The following is a 17,414-nucleotide window of genomic DNA, read 5'->3' as shown; positions in this document are numbered from 1 at the left end:
AATTATGTATCAAGAAATCTCAATTACGTTAATGAGTTTGTCGAAAAGGTGTTCCTGACCCGTCAGCCCGAGAAACTTCAAAACTCGATCGCGAATCCATCTTATTCTGTTTTAATAAAATAGTGCTGTTTAATAAATTTTGGAGATAACACAAATTTGATTAATAATTTATGTAAACAATGTTAATACAATTTTATTAACTAATATTATACATACCGATAGTCCATGTATGAGATGGACGACTTATCATAGTCATCTTTGTCGTTTGAACTTTTCTGTTCCTCTTCTTCCTTCTTTTCCTCTTTTTCATTAACGTTTTTCTCCATATTTATATGTATATATTGTCAATAGATTAGATTCAAAAAATTCATTTATTAAAGCTTTTAATTAATTTTCTTCGAACGATTAAAAATTAATTAAAATTAAATGACGTCGGAATGCTAAACCTTTAATGTTTCACTACGAAATAATAGGATCATACTTCACATTATTTATTTTTTCCATGTTTTATACAAGCAATGTGTCATTGTATTCCCTTAAAGCTTATTTTGAAAAAGACTGACACTGACTTTTATTTACAGCTGATTGGAGAAATTGTTACTGTAAAGAACTGTTCTGCAGTGTTTAATGCTTCACGACTTGATTAAATCGTCTTTGAAGAGTACTACACGCCCTACACGGTGAGAAACTTCGACATCGTCAACGTTGTCATGGTGAATAAACGGCCGTTCAATGTAGGAGCAATAGGAGTATATACAGGGTAAGGGGAGTATTTATTGATTACACAGTAAAATTCGTATAATGAGATTTAGTTTCAAAAAAAATTAATGTGGAACCCTAGGGTTAAATGAGATACAAAATAATCAATTCGCAGTGTTACGTATGTTCTCTCGCACTCACACCGGATGCACACATTGTTACACACATACACACTCTTCTCTTATACATGAGCAAGACCGTTTTATGAAACGTTACGAATGTTCATCGAAATCCATTATTGCAAATAAATCAGCAATAAGATTTATTTTGCAACATCTAATGTCTTATCTATATGGTCACATTAAGAAATACCTATTACATTTTGGCGTACAAGAAGTAATTATGCGCATGAGTCCAAACATGCGTAAAAATATCATTTTTTATTATATTAACTAAGTTTAATCTTGTGATTAATACGGGGACGAGAGGTTAATAACTTCAAATACATATCTCACTATTTACTTGAAAAGTATAACATAATATTCATTATTACTCGATATTTAAAAATATTAAGGTAGTTTAATTACTCTCTAAATTTTCAATCTTTTTATAATATAAAATTAAACTTTATGTGTTGATTAAGAAAATCATTGTTATATATATATATATATATATATATATATTTTTTATAATATAAATATATTAATGGCCGAGTTTACCGTTTTTGATCAATTGATTTTTTTAATTCTAGGAAAAAATCGAAGACTAATTATAGTTGATCGACGTTGATGAAATTGATCGTCGAAGACATCCCAGGGACCTCTAAACGTTTTTAATTTTTTATACTCTTCGAAGATCTCTTGAATGTCTTTTGAATTTTCTTATTGCTCGGCTTCCAAAGTTTCATTTTGTGGAGCTTCGTCTTGCGCGATGCTGCCGATGCTGGATTCATTTATACCGCTTTCACTTGCGTGCTCGTCAATCAATCCTTCAAGAACTGCTTGAACGTATTCTTCGCGACCTTCGTTCGTATCTAGAGAGAATCCCAGAGAAGGAACGAACTCGGTCTCAACGGTAGTCTTCACGGATTCCGTCGTAGTAGTCGTTTCCTGCGTCGTTGTTATCATCATTGTCGTAGATATTGAACTTTTCTTTTCAGTTTCCTCTTCAGTTTCGCTAGTTACATGCTTGCTCTCTTTTATCGGTAAACCGGTCTCGAAATCCAAACTTCTCTGCACTTGCGGCAGATCGAAGACGAGTGAACTACGAATCGAGTCATCGCGGTAAAGAGGCTGCCCGAAGTTTTCTGTCAATTGTTCTAGGATTTTTTCTTTTTGACGTGGTCGTACGATTCTGCTTTCTGGTTTCAATCGATTCGTCTTCTGCTCCGTGGCATTAGGGCTGACTCTCGAAGAAATATCAAGAGGCGGCTTGAGATCAACGTTAATAGGTGCCTTCAAAGTATCATCCAAGGAAGATATCTTGGAATCTGCATTTTCGAACGGCGTTTTGGCTTGTAAGTGATCCAATCGCGGGCTCTCTGTGGCGAATGATGCTTTATTGAGTTGCAGATTCCGTGACACTTTCGACTCTGCAAGCCTAGTAGCGGGTGTCTTCAACGTATCGAAAATAGATGTCTCGGAATTCGTGTTTTCGTACGTCGTTCTGGTTTGCGGATCTAATGTTGGACTCGCTGTGTCGTACGTTGATTCATCGAAGTTAAACGAATCACTTAGCTCTATGTTACCTAAGTCTTTCGCCGAAAATGGTCGTGGCAGTCGATCTAATTTCAACAATTCTGCCATTATTTGGAGAAGACTTACCATGCTCATATTTGAATCCGATTGTTTAAATTCACTAGCTGTATCATTTTCAGCAATGTAAAAACTATTGTTGTTTGCATTGTCTGGAGAGGCGTTACTTGTGTCAGAAAATTTCGGCGTCTGCAAAATGCTAGCAATTTCGATTTCCGGTTCTGCAGACTTGATAATCTCGAAGTTATCCAGTTCATCTTTCAAGACGGAATCCGGTCGCTGGTGCTGAGTGACGAGTCGACTGATAAAATCGTCAGCGGTCGTCTCCAGATCCTCATTTTTCTTGACTGTGAATGATACTGCATAAGGAGAATCATCTTTATCAATCGTCTCCTCGATCTGTTTTAAGGATCCCGGACGAATCGAGTGTAACAGACCCCTCGCTGTCGTGGCCACCGTCTGTTCTATTTCCTCTTCAGGTCTTTCAATTTCTACAATGCCTCTCGGTGTAACCGTTTTCAAGTTTGAATCTTCTATATCAATGTCACTATTAATCGAAGATTTTGCAGTAGATGTCGAAGATTCAAAAGCACGTGTTACTGATTCTTCAGGCAACTTTAATTTCTTCGTGCTACTCGAAAAAGTTGGTTGTTTTGGAATCCTTGACGCTTTCGTACCAATCGAAACTGTCCTTCCTTTCACACTCGGCGTAGAAACCGCAATTTTGGGAGTGACAGAACTCGTCTCGCAGCGTCCTCCTTGCTTGTCAGAGGTTGAAGAGCATCTGGAATTTGTTTTCGACTCTTTCTGAGCCTTGATAGAGTCTCTAATGGTGAATTGGAATCCTGTATTGTACCGGGTCAGGATATCCGCCTCGCTGTCGTTCTTCTTCGAGGTCGTCGGAGAATTCTGCGTTCTTTGCGAATCCACAGGTTCTGTGTGGTCAAATTGCTCTGTGTAAGAGTGTTCATTTGGCGGGATAAAATCACCGAAGCCATCGTTGTAGTCAACGATCGGCGGAACGATATCGGTCACGGGAACATCGACGATCGATCGACCGTGCCATGTAGAAACGAGCCATGGAATGGACGTGGATACTTCGGTGACCACTTGAGCAGTCGGGTGAACTCCTGGATTAGACGTCTCCGAAAAACCCTCATCTGTATAATCAATCAACTCGTCGTATATCGGCGATTGATCTTTGTTTTTTATGAGTGTGCTAGAAAATTGTGGGATCTCTGTGGTCGTCGCCTCAGAGCTCCAAGAAGTCTTGGAGTTCTCATCAATCGTCGTATAGCGCGTTTCTTCAGGAACATTAATAAGAAAACGTCCAACAGGAGGCTTCAAAAACTGCGACGGCTGAGGAACCTGAAAACTAAGGTTTATTTTGTGTACGGACTCGTCGTTAAAGTTGGAGATCGATCCGGTCGGCGACGAACTCTGGTCCTCGGCTACGCGGCTTTCGTTGGATGAAGAGCCAGCAGCGATTTCGCTATTAATCTCATCGACGGTTCTCTCAGTCGTATTTATCGCAGTCATTGGTACGGTCGATACTTTCACGACGTCAACGTCTTTCTGTTCCCAATGTTTCAGCAGCGGAGTCGTTCTATCACCGAAGCTCCTCGTCGTCGAGCTTGAGATATCCTCGTAATCTTCCGTCGATCGATCGTTGCTCGTTTCATCGAAGACATCTGACTTCTTTAGGGTATCTGATGAAGTCACATCGTCCACTTTTTCATAAAATCTCGATGAAGGATTTAAAACTGTCTGCAATGGAATAGGCGTAGTCGAACTTCTTCGTTCGTCCTTTGACACTTGGTACATAGGATTTTGATTCTGTATATTCAGCGCTCGAGCGATTCCGATGCTGTCTTTCGTCTCGATATCTTCCAAGCTATCTTCGCTATCAATCTGGATTGCCGGCCTGTCATTCTGCTGCCTAAATACTTCGTCTTCGTCAATCGCCTCGGTTACGTTGATCCTGAACTTCGTCTCCGACGTCCCCTCGAAAACGAGACGCACTTCGTCATTCTTAGCGCGAACATCGTCGCCTTTTTGATCGTTGTCTTTATTCGCTCTCGATGACGAGGCGTTCTCCGATTTCTTCAGACCGTTATGTCTCGTTTCACTCTCTCTCAAATCAATCTTTCTCATGTCGTCATTCTGATGAGTAATCGTGGGAGGGGTCACCGGGCTCTTGCTTTGCGCATAAAGATGATCGGAGCTGTCCACCATCAAATCCAGCTTGCTATAGGCCAACGTGGAAGGTCGATAGGTCGTCGGGACCGTAGGCGAATATAATTTTCTAGTGGTGGTGGTAACAGTGGGAACGGTAGGCGCGTAGGACGTCTGTAATTGATTGGTGAACCCGTCGGGTCTACGATAGTCGTCCTGAAACTCGTTATCGCCGGATCGATCCTGATAATCGTGTTGAATGATCGCAGACGCATGATAGGGCGATCGTCCTTTATTTTCCATAAAATGAGGTTTGCCTTGATACACAGTATTCGCCTTCTTCTGCTGATATCGATTATCGTAATTAAGAACTTGCCGCGCGTCTTGTTGTGGATAGTCCTCGAATCCGCTCGGTAGATCGTTCCCGGTCGCCTCGACCGCCGCGTAATCCGTGATTCTGCGGAATCCGGGCGTGTAGCCCATCACAGTCCTGCCGGCGAGCGCGGAATAATCGATGATCCTGGCACCGCTGTCGGGATCCACCAGACCGTCCTTGGTGACGGCCTCCGCGGAGGCCTGCAGACTGATCATCGCGTACGCGTTGCGAATCATCTCGTCGTCATCAATCTGATAGCTGTCGCGATTCATTTCCAGATATCTTCTGGTGGAGGAACAATCGACCTTGGTCCACCAGTCGCAGGTCAGCAGCTTCTGGCTGAAAGTCGAGCCGATCGGGCACAGGAAGGAGGACACCAGCACGTCGTGGCACACGTGGAAGACCTGACAGCCGGCCGCTTCGTCAGCGTAGTAACCTGTTGAGCAATCGTACACAAGCGGATCTTCGAATTATGATTTTTATTCACGTTCCTTAGAATTTATCAGAGAATATAACATTTCACTAAAAATCATATTATGATTTCCCAAAATTGAAGATTGCAAATCTTCGATAATGAATTAAATTTGTATTAACATTATTTCCGCAACATTCTGTAAAACTTTTTTTAAATATTTGTAATATAAAATAAATATTAAACAAAATTACTTTAGCAGGATATAATTATAGAATTGGAAGCTTCTTCGCGGGTGTTAAATATAAATGAAACAAATATTCAATCCCTCGTTTTAACATTAATAATTCGAAAATGAATATTATTGAGTATATGATGATTAGACAATGATTGCGCGATAAGAATATAAATGAATGTTCACAAGGATTAGAAATGCGTTATGTATGTATGCTATAATATAATAAATACGTAGATTTCGCTTATGTAACTGTACGTAGCAGCGTCTCGTCAACGTTCGTCGATGTTCCTTTTGTGCACCTCATCTTTCTCTCAACGGATTATCTAATATCTGCGGTCAGCGTAGTTGAGCAGCGAGTTTCGGTAACATCGAGTTTCAGCAGTAATATTGTGGAAAATTAAATGAAACTATATACAACGCATACTTTTACCAATAACGGATAATAGTTTCCTTAACGTATTCGCTCGATTTATTGAGAAAACCGGTAGTAGGAAGTCTGACACTGAGCATGTTTTCTTTTTAATTTTAGAAATCTTATTTCAGGCTAAACATCTTGTCCGGCAAGATAGGATTACGCTAATAATTTCATTGGGTTTCAATTTCAGTTCTGTATGACATGTCATTCGTGAAATCATTCATCATGCAGTTTATATGATTATATAAAGTTTATGACGAAGTTTACAAAGTACAGCGATGGATGATTATAAAATCGGGAGAGTGAAATGGAGCCTTCATACATGATTACAAAGAAAAAAAAGAAAATGACTTCTGAAATAATTTTATTTTCTCGATTAGAATCATTATGCTTGATTTATTAAAATAATTTAACGGCAATTTTTAGCTCTTACATGTAAATCGTTTAATTCTATTTTCAACGAAAATATCAACCGATGCTGAGAGAAATGGATCGTTACTATGCGATCGCGCGCGATAGTCCATTGTCAGAAATCAATTTGAAGTGCTGGAAATGAAATATTCGGCTTATTTGATTTTTGATACATCAAATATTACGCGGCGACGCGCGACGGCTCGCGCGTTTATTTTGTGAGGCACGCTAGCCCGTTTTTTGTGTATTTACATTGCCGCGCGCCTATAGACTCGAGACGTTGCTCGCGCCCATGGGGGGGGGGGGGGGGTGACGACGCGACGCGGTCACGAGTCACGCTACTTGTGTACTGTGTACAGTCGCCGCCGGCCGCTCGCCCGCCGCATCGCGTTTATCCCCCGGGACGCGGTCGCGGCGAGACGCGATTCTCTGCGAACAATTATGGAATATCGGCCGGCACGGTTGATCCGCTACGCCAAGAGGATTCGAAGGAAAGATAAAATGAGGTGAAAACCTCTCGAGAGTTTCGAGACGACGGCCGTTCGTCGAAATAAGTATCTCGCGTGTCTTGGATTCGCGCGAAACGAAAATCGGAGCTACAAGGGAGACAGAAATTGTTAAGCGTTACGCTCCATTACGCGTTTGCAGCATTTGCGGCGATTCGGAGCATGTATCGTGGAACTTTTCAGAGAATTACGAATTCATTTCGAATCCAGTTTTACAATATACATATATATATATATTTGCCCAGATACGCTTAAATTTCAATAAATCTAGTATCGATGCTCTTTGACGATCGTTTTTGCGGAAAACCGTAGGATATATATCGACAGTTCAATATAACTCAGTTTGATTCATTGATTTTAATCGCATATTTTTTGGCGATTCGTCGCGTCTTGATCGGCCATTGATCGGCTCGCGTCGCCGTCGCGTCGTCGTGTCGCGCCGTATCGCAATGAAGTTGGTTGCTGCATTCGAATTTTTCAGCCGTTGATCTAAACGCCGTGAATACGGGACGGGTCGACTCCGACTAATGTACTCCGAACTCCGAGTCGAGCGGCCGGCGCCGGCGTCGCGACGCATTTAACTGGCAGTAAGTATACAATCGTAAGCAGCGTCGTGTCTCGATAATTAACGATCCTGCGCGGCGTGAGTTCAGGGTAAATATATATGAGTAACCTAACCCGTTGGAGTACGTATTTCATGATTGGATTCATGCTCGGAATTCGCCGTCGCGGACAGCGGCGAGGCGACGACGATTGTTCTCCGGAGTGTCGCGTTCCGCGGGTAATTTGTCTCGATTTCGGCTCGCGTATCTATGCATTCGTCCTGAAAGAGAACGTGAGCGATCTGTGTCATGTCGAGCGCGAAAAGTAGACGGCGGCGCGGCGGCGCCGCGGGCGGGTGGCGTGGTGAAGTTGACCGCAGGATTTACGAACTCCCTCGCTCTCGCTCCCTCCCTTACGTGCGTTTACGTGCGTTTCTCACGTTACTCGTCCGTCGTGATGCAACAGAATGCGCGTCGCGTATGGTCAACGTACGGAAATGCCGGCGCAAAGTTGTATACAGCCACATATCGTGTCGGTGATTAACGCGCTAATCATTGTTGAGTGATTAATATGTGATCGTAACTAACAGCGTTGCGTATGCTTGCGTGAGTGAAATGGTGAGTGTGTGCGTCATGACGGTGGACGCGGAGCAACGACGAGGAGGCCTGGGATGGCATCGGACGTCGCGGTCGGCGGAGCAACCATACGGGTAAATATCAGCATTTCATTGATTATAATGTATTATGTCATTATCACGGGATTTATTATTTTTATTTCTATATTATTGCGAAACAAATCGTTTATCCTCGCGACAATCGCATTTATATGCCGTGTGGCGTATTACGTAACGCAGTTCGCACAAAGTAGTTTCGAATTATTTTGAAATATTATATATATATACTTGAAAAATGTTTAATGATAGATATATTTAGTGGTCTTGATATTCAGAGACAAAATAAAATGTTATTTACAGAATTAAATATTTTAATTATTTTCAATTATTTATGGAAGAATCAGACTTTCTTTTTAGACCTTATATAAAAGTTTATTTGTATTTTTTTAATTGCAACTTTTTTATTAAATAGCTGTTTGAAAAATCGAAAATTTAATCCGTTCTATAATTATTTTTTACCGTTTTAATTATTCCGAACACAGGCTTAATTTGGATATATTTGTATTTTACAGATTGATCGTATACAACTCCGCTGCTACGCATTGTGCCGGTGAGTTCTTAATTATTTTTTATATAGTAATGGATTTATAAAAATCATATCAGTTTACGTATACAAAACAGAAAGGTATGGAATATTAGAAAAGAACCATGAAAAATTAAATATTTTCTAAAAAATTATTAACGAGCAATATTTAAAACTGACAGAAGTGCAGCAATAAAAAAATATTGTATATTATTTATTCTTATAAACTTTTTGGATATTTGAACACGTTGTCTCTTTTCTGAAGCTGAATACATTTTCTGTAATTTTTTAAATTATATTTAAAAAATTAAAAATTGAAATTCTGAATCTTTTATGGATCCATTGCTAAATAATGAAATAATGCTGGAGTCGATTATATATCATTGTTGTTGCATGAAAATATCGTCAAAATAAAGATCGAAGGATCTGATTATTTTATTCGTCAAAATTGTGCAATAATCAGATTATTTTATTTTCTAATTATTTTTGCATAAACACTATATTTAATATAACTTTCAGAAAATTTTTATTTAAACATTTCTCTTGTGAAAGCCACCCATCTCACTGCAGTAAAATAAATGCATATTCTATAAATTCTTTAAAATTTACGATTTTTAATATCCCATAATATTTCAAAAAATCTAGATGCTCTAGTTATATTATTGATTGGTGATCTTAAATAGACATTTACGTATGTAAAGTTATTTGCTATTATTCCATTTGTTAAGTTATTATGTCACTTATTATTTTTTTTTATTAATCACTTTTATTGGAATTTACTTTAAATTAAAAAAATGGCATAAAAAAAATTTGGCATTTAAAATTTGGCATTTTTGAATTAAAGAAAGGAACGATAATTTCATGCGGGTAGAATAGAAATGTTGCGTTTAGCAAAACTATAGATATGTCATAACGCATAATAATAAAAGCGAAATGGCATATGACGAGTCGACTGTATAATTTATTCACGTATATTTACCACGTGAACGTCCTTCGCACGTGAATCCTGTCTGAGGTAATGTCGTGTAGGCGGGATAATCGATTCCCGGCTCACCCGGCACATTTTTTCTGATGTCGGATAAATCTGAAAGAGAGAAAGAAGGAGTGAGAGGTAGCAAGATTCATTACCCTACGGCAAATGAACTATGCCATTTAGGAATTATTTTCAAATTAACGAGCTACGTAGAAACGAGTTATCTTCGCGGTCTACAATTGTTAAAAAAGTCGTGTAATATAATTTGCACAATTTTGACGAATTTTTTCGAAGCCCGCAAGAAAAAACATCAGTTCAATAATATCGTCATATTTAGAATCAAAGGTATAAGATTGGTAATTAAGGTAACGCTTATTTATAGGATAAAAATTACTCCGTCGCTCAATTATATATATAAGGAGAAAAAAAAATTAAATAAAAAAATATCATTAAGCACGTGCACCAAGCTTCACCGTTAATCGCTGATCAAGGTCGCGGAAAATAGGCCGCGGTGTTCGCGCTACGTCCGGTGATATTTAAGATTTCGCTGCAGTTATCGTTCGTGCTCAGACAGATAACGTCTCGCAATTTGCCGTATCCATATAATCAGTAAGGTTTTTCACGACCTATCCGCGACGCATTTTTTATATAAGTCTCGTCGGAGTTAAACGCGAATTAATATAGTTATTCGCGCGCATTTTACCGCATTTACAGCGGCAGTTAACGAGACATTTCCAATGTTCTTCTAAGTAACGCGAATAATTTTACGGTAGCAAAAAATTAACTCGTCAAGTTTCGAGTTATGATTTTTCATAAAATTTCCAACCGCGACATCGACAAGCTTCTTATATATTTAATTATCGCCGCCTCCATTCGTCGCTGCGCGTAGGATTAATTGAGAGATAACTGATGCCCCACAAGAATTCCGCGCGTCGTGGAGGGAAAATAATTGCGTAATGCACAAATGAATGTATCCTCAATCGAAGGTATAAAACTATTAAAATGCAGTAACAAAAGAAAGGCATTTAACAATAAGAATGCAAGTAGAAGTACCATGCGCTTTAGAAGTTACAAGATTGCAAGACGAGATATAAGGAAAGAAATAGATTTTGAAAGGTGGCGTCTTAGGAAATTGTTATAGATTTTTAAGGTTCTTGAAGTTTAGAAAGTTCAATAACTTACCCGTTATATGATCGTATGGATCGTACTGACCGCCCGCGGATCCATAGCTGTCGAATGCACCGTCCTCGTTCGGATCGAAGTACTTCCTGCAAAGGCGAGCGGATTTAATTAAGTCGCTTAATCGAATTCGCGCGCGGAAGAAGCCGCTTATAGCGAGAACGAACCTTCCTCTAGTTCCATCGATCGCTCTGCGTGACAGGAAGCTCCTCCTAGGAATTCCATGTTCAAGACTCCGCTGAACGAGGCACAAGACCGCCGTCACGAGACCTGTGTGCGAAGGAGAGAATCTATAGATTACTCGCGAAAAGGTACGCTTGAATGAACATTATAGATTATGTGGCAAACGTTAAAAGAACTTGGCGATTTGATTAAAATATAAAATTCAAGATTCTTCAATACCGGAATGATTTTTATTTATCGTCGACTATAATTTAGACAATACTATAAACAACATTATAGACAATATTATATGTCTATAATATTATCGACAATATTATAAATATCCAGCAAATATTGATTATAATTTGCTATATTCATAAACAATAATACATTTGTGATCTAGAAAGAGATGAAAGGTTTCTATTAAATGCAAATTAAATTTTCTGATTAATAAGCGAGGGAAACAATAAAATGAATTCTTAATATAATTCCTCGATCCTCGCGAAGCGTCGTAGTCGCGCCGATCGCTGAATATCGTTCGATTTCGATTTCGTAATCGGGCGAGCGTGGCGTGAGAGGTCGCCGCTCGGGATAGAACATCTTCGTTGTAGTTTTGAGGCCACGTTAAAACCCAACCCGCGCTCTACAATCGGTTAGGCACGATAGCTCTCAATTCACGATCGACCATGAACGATCGTCGTCGTCACGACTTGGCAGTTGATCCCGCGAGAAGCCCGAGTCTTCCACGAGGATAACGCTATCCTCATCTCCGCTTGATTTATCGCGGCGAAAGAGTTCTGTTCTCCCTCATAATTCATATTCGCGCTTAGATGATGCTATAATGATCGATGCTGCAGTATTATCTATAGTATTATCACGACATTTATCGGCGAATAAACAAGTAAACAAGATTGTTCGCCTTGAAACGGCGACTACGGTAGACGCTTTCTGTGGCATTTCGAAAAACCCGAGATAATTGTCATCGCATTATATAACGCAGTTATATAATTATATATAATTTAATATTACGCAATATAACAGGATAATGTGATTCGAGGGCTCTCGCTGATCGTTTAGATGACGCCAATAAAGTCACGTTTCTTTGGCTACAATGTGCAACTTTGTCTCTCGACATTTCTCTTAACATATCTGTAAGAATATGTTAAGAAGAACTCAGTATTGAAAATATTAAAACGTTTATTGCTATTAGCTGAATTAGGATTATTCATTCGAAACTGCAACACTAGATTTATTAAAATTAATACATTAAAAATATTTTATCTTAAAAAATTTCTTCAATGTTCGCGAGTATCCGTTATAATAAGGCTTTTCTTTACTAAAAAGGTTTACGATTTAGAAGAGTTAAGATATTAGTTGCAACGCTTAGTTTAATAATGTATTATTATACACGTCTGCCATGTAAAGCTGTCGGAGCTCGATGTCCTCCTGTAATTTCGTTGTCATTATCCGTAGTCAGCATGTGAAATCTTTCGAAAGACCGACAGACCAGACTGACAATATCCACTTTATAGAGTGATGGTCTTAAACGCACGTGCTCTCTCTCTCTCTCTCTCTCTCTCTCTCTCGCATTGTGGCTGCCATTTTCAATGGCATTAAAAGGACGCAAAGGCCACGAGAAACGAGCACAAAGACCGGTGGTCGTGATAGAGCGAGTGTTATTCGGTGTTACAAATCGCTCGATCCGCGAGAAGTTGTCCGTGAATTATTTTCCGTCTGACTCATCGCGAAATTAATGATCAGATGATATACAAAAGATATGCACGCAGAATGGTATACGATCCCCCGCGAGAAAATGTCGAGTAACTTGCGATTGCGACGAGGCGAGACGAGTAATTAGCGGCGCCAATTTACGGCGAAAGTGCGTCCTCGCGAACAACGTTCTTTTAATATTCGCGTCGTTGAAACCCAAGACGAATCGGATTTCACGGTACCGCTTGAAACGATTGTTCGAGTCAATTTCGTTGACTACTGGCGACTTTTTGCATTGAGCTGATTGAGCACTTGCGAAGATATATTAAATTTGAGAGATTTGGGCGTCGAATACTTCAGAATAAATATAAAAAAGCGACAATTTTCTTATTGTTAGTAAAATTTCAGTCCATTTCTATTGTACTTTTATAATTTTATGTGTTTGAAAATTAAAATTATTTTTTATCGCGTATAATTCAGCTTTATGCAAAAGTTAAAAAAGCGACAACAATTTTCTTAATGAAAATTTCAGTGAATTTTTTTATAATTCTTTATAATTCTGCACGTTTAAATACCTTGAAAGTTAATTATTTTTTATCGCGTATAATTCAGCTTTATGCAAAAATCTATTTTCATTTACTTATTTATATCTTTGCACCTTAACTCATCGAAATATTAAGCAAAAATATACAGATACAATTTAAGAAAGATTAAATTTAATTATATCGATGTTCTCGTAGCGGAATCGCAATATAATTTTGCATTTTTGTAAAAGAGTATTCGGAATCAAGAAATTTTCATAAACTCGAGATGGACCCGCTTCATTAAGCAGTCAGCGCATCCATGTAATATTATTATTAGCACCCGTCACGAGCTACACGTCCACCAATATTAACCCTCAGTTACCTTACGTTTTTACACCCCGATATTACCTCACCAGGGTCTGAGAGACCCCTGCCGTTTTCTTTAGCTTGTATCTTTAAGACAAATGCATCAATTTGAAGTCTTTTTTTTTAATCGATGCGTCTTTTAAAGATCTACAAGACTGTGCAAGTTAGATTATTCCAAGTTTAAAAAAATGTAAATGTTATTTTAAAAAAAAAGGAAGACGTGTTTTTCTGAAAAAGCGAAAAAGATTGCTTTTTTTCAAGTTGACGTAGTACTGACTAAAAAAAGATACAAGGGTTTTATGAACGTTTTAAAGACCCTGCACGTTTTAACAATGTGCAGGGTCTCTCAGACCCAGGTGAGGTAACTGAGGGTTAAATCAAAGCGCCGACGTATTTCAGCACGTGAGCAATAAAATTCTTTGCGGCAATCGCTGCAATTTACACGGCACATTTGTAAATTACACGTAAACGCGTCAGATTTACGAAATCACGACAAAAAACCGTAATAATTCTGATGTGCGTAATACTTCGGTGTCGCGGAGAGATTTAATTTATGAGCGTGTTACTTCTCGATGTTCTTTCTAAACATTACGTGAACGTCATCTTGCATGAATGTACCGTCGCGTCGCGGCGAAACGCGGATAAAGTGGTATTTTCTTAATTTATAACTGGATCGCGGACGATATGCTTAATAGTCGATGATTGATTAAACTCGCTACCGAGATACGAAGATGCCTGAGAGATCTCTCATCGTTGAGTAATGTTCGCGAGTGTAAAACACAGAGAGGGAAGAGGAGAGCAGAGAGCTTCATAAATTAATTTCTTCAATTGTAACATGAATACTTTATGACTTCAGTTTTCTCTCACGATTAGCCTTCGGTTACAACGCCAGATAAAATCGATTTACGGCAACTACATAGCAATATTTTCTCATTGAATTATATACCCCGTTGCATATTACTATATATCTTAAAATTTTTAGGAGTTGCGAAGTGAAATTACGTGAAAATCTTTGATATCAATGGCTGATTTAAGTACATTAAAGTCTATTACTTTAAAGAAATTGTTAGAAACAACCTCTTATTCAAATGACTTTTCTTATCTTGACTTTTTCGTTAATTCAAAAATTTCTAGATACTCACATTTAGTTAATGCCCATAACTCTAATTAATACGCTCAATTATCTGGCAATAGAGAAAATCTAATCCGTATTGATCGAAACCATTAATTTATATATCTTTTAATAATGAGCGTACGAAATGCAATTAATTGTATTTAAGAATTAGAACGTAACGTTGTCGATTGATAACATATTTAATGAATCACATCGGTATGAGGTATTATCAGGATTTTAATATTATTAATGATCATTTTTGTCTATAAAAATTAACTTATATTTCGTGAATATGTATATAAAAATATCATACAAAGAATAAAGATGTTATGTCACAATTCCATATCACTGCACGACTGCGATCGTCGTAAATTCTTACGAATTCGTCCCATCGCCGATCGAGTCATCGAGTTCCCATCGAGATGATTGACTCACGATCTCCGGCGCACGCTTTCGTTATTTCACTGTTGCTGTTCGCTGTGATCGGCATGTCGCGTCGTTACAAAAAAATTATTCGATTCTGATCGATGACAGCCCGAATGCGTCGATTAACGTACATAGCCCGGTTGTCTTACCTGCCTGCGGCGACAAACTAACAACACGTGATCAAAATAAACGAGAGACGAGAGGCGCGAGAGGTTGAACACTATCACTCGTGTGATCGACACATGATAGCCGGATCACGAAACACGTTCGGGACTCCAGGTTCCCACACGCGGCGGGCCCGAGTCTCGGACACGTGCAATGCGGACACTTACACAGAATACGCAGGCTAATTTTCGGCATTTTGTCCGGTGTCGCATGGGCGGTTTGCGCGATGGACGGGGCCCCGATTACGCTCGTCCACCGTGAAAAGCGGCGGTGGATGCACTGCGCACCTCGGCGCGATCACCTCGACTCGACTCAGCTCTCGACGGGCTCTTCCTCTCGGCCGGGGCCCGTCCGTCGCCGCGTCTCCTCGCCGGCCCCGGCCGGCGCGGTAGGGATCTCTGATCGTGGGACCTCTTACCTTTCTTCTCGCGGGGCCCTCTCACCTGCGCCTATCTACGAGCGGCCGGGCCATCCCTCGCGCGAGGAGGAATTCCGCGCGGGTCGCGCCTCTCGCCGGAATCTTTCCGTGCGCGGAGGATCCAGTATCCTCGCTTCTCCGTTCAGAGGACAGATGAATTGATGGTTACCGGTCGGTCAGATCAGATTTTCTCTGTTGCCAGATAGTCGAACATCTGAAACTATTCTGGATAACATCTTGAACCGATATTAATACGAGTATCTAAGAGACTTTAACATGGATCCATTGTTATCAGCCGAGTGCTAGCCTGGTTATAGAGAGCATTTACTAGACGAGGGTTTCGGCACTAAGCAAATAATTGTTCGTCCATTACTCCAAAATTGTATTAGGTAATATGCAAATTCAGATAATCTTTGTGATCAAAGAATACTGAAGTCGTCGGTCCTTGAGACGTAGAAAGCGACGTTATACCGCTATCCATCCATGAAGGATTAATCCGATACGCGCGGAGGGCTATACGTGTAATCGAAGCGAGGCGACACATTATATAAGTTCGATGACATTGCCTCGGTTCGCGGCACGCACACGTGACCGTTTTTGCCTTTTGCATAACCGGCGATCTCGTCTCTCCCACCTACGGCTTTCTTCTCAGCGCGGAGTGACCAGCTTGCAGTATAAGTCATATACCGCCATTTTCACCTGGTGCGTGCGATTTTTCGAGGCCGCGGATCGCCTCTCGCTCGTTACAAGCGTTACAACGCAACGGGTCAGCGATCGGTATCTTAATTAAGAGCGAGCACTCACGTGGCCCCCCCGGAGCGAAATTTTTGTTTAATTAAATTTTTTTATGGCAGCAGGGAGGGGCGCTTGCGTGGCACACCGCAGGCTATTACGTTAAAATTAGAGCCTGCTTTCGTCAACACGCGCGAAATATTACGTGTATAAGATATCGCGGGGAATTGGGATAGATGTACGAGGTACACAGGATGTCCCAGAACTTTGATGTGCTGAGAGATTTGAAAACTAGCAGACACGTTTGATATAAGGAAAATATTTAAAACTTCTTTTAAAAAATAATTATATATAAATTACTTTTTCACTCATTGTACTTTTAAATTACATATTACTGACTCATTATTTCTAATTTATTCTTGAATTTGTTATAGAATTTCATGTATGATAAAATAATTGATAAGATAAAAATAATATTCTAATTAATTTTTACGGCCGATGTTAATTTCACTTCGATTAGGTTTACATCGAATGTGAAGCGTATAAATCGTAATGAATTGGTGAATCCGTGCCTGTCGCGGAACGTTACGTGAAGCCGGTCAGTGGGTACGCATTGCATTCTCACGTAACAGTGGCGGGATGCTGCTGGAGCGAGCGGATGGTGATGCTCGCGCTCGCTCTCTCGTCCCTTTCTCTGCCTCTCATCTTCGCCGGGTGACTTGTAACAACGGCAAACGCAACCATTTACGACTCCGTTACCGGAGTCTTTCTGCTTTCGCATGCAGAACGGTACCGTTCGCGCGCGTTGCGTTCGCTCTAATGGCGAAAGACGATCGGCAAAAAGGTTTATCTTGATGCGTCACGTTGCTCCCCGCGATACGCATTATTCGTGATAGCGTTCGAAACACAGTCGTCCACAA

General features: G+C 39.9%; 1 protein-coding gene and 1 long non-coding RNA gene across 2 annotated transcripts in view; one reads left to right on the top strand and one right to left on the bottom strand.

The window, feature by feature from the left end:
• Positions 1-792: 792 nt before the first annotated feature.
• Positions 793-15,783, bottom strand: LOC143905261 (uncharacterized). The gene is made up of 5 exons (XM_077420556.1): positions 15,512-15,783; positions 11,045-11,147; positions 10,881-10,966; positions 9,705-9,809; positions 793-5,440 (listed from the first exon to the last, which is right to left on the bottom strand). The coding sequence occupies exons 1-5, from the start codon at positions 15,537-15,539 to the stop codon at positions 1,581-1,583; spliced, it is 4,182 nt and encodes a 1,393-aa protein (XP_077276682.1). The 5' UTR covers positions 15,540-15,783; the 3' UTR covers positions 793-1,580.
• The window catches only part of LOC143905293 (uncharacterized), a 96,746-nt gene continuing 87,220 nt past the window's right edge, over positions 7,889-17,414 (top strand). Inside the window, exons 1-2 of the long non-coding RNA XR_013259159.1 lie at positions 7,889-8,238; positions 8,715-8,752. This is a non-coding gene — a long non-coding RNA (uncharacterized LOC143905293). The remainder of the gene's footprint in view (positions 8,239-8,714; positions 8,753-17,414) is intronic.

The sequence above is a fragment of the Temnothorax americanus genome, unplaced genomic scaffold (genome assembly GCF_048541705.1).
Source record: "Temnothorax americanus isolate GAGA-0224 unplaced genomic scaffold, ASM4854170v1 Scaffold6, whole genome shotgun sequence".
In the NCBI taxonomy this organism is placed as follows: domain Eukaryota; kingdom Metazoa; phylum Arthropoda; class Insecta; order Hymenoptera; family Formicidae; genus Temnothorax; species Temnothorax americanus.
The sequence above is the reverse complement of the archived record's forward strand: the minus strand, read 5'-3'. Positions and strand labels throughout refer to the sequence as shown.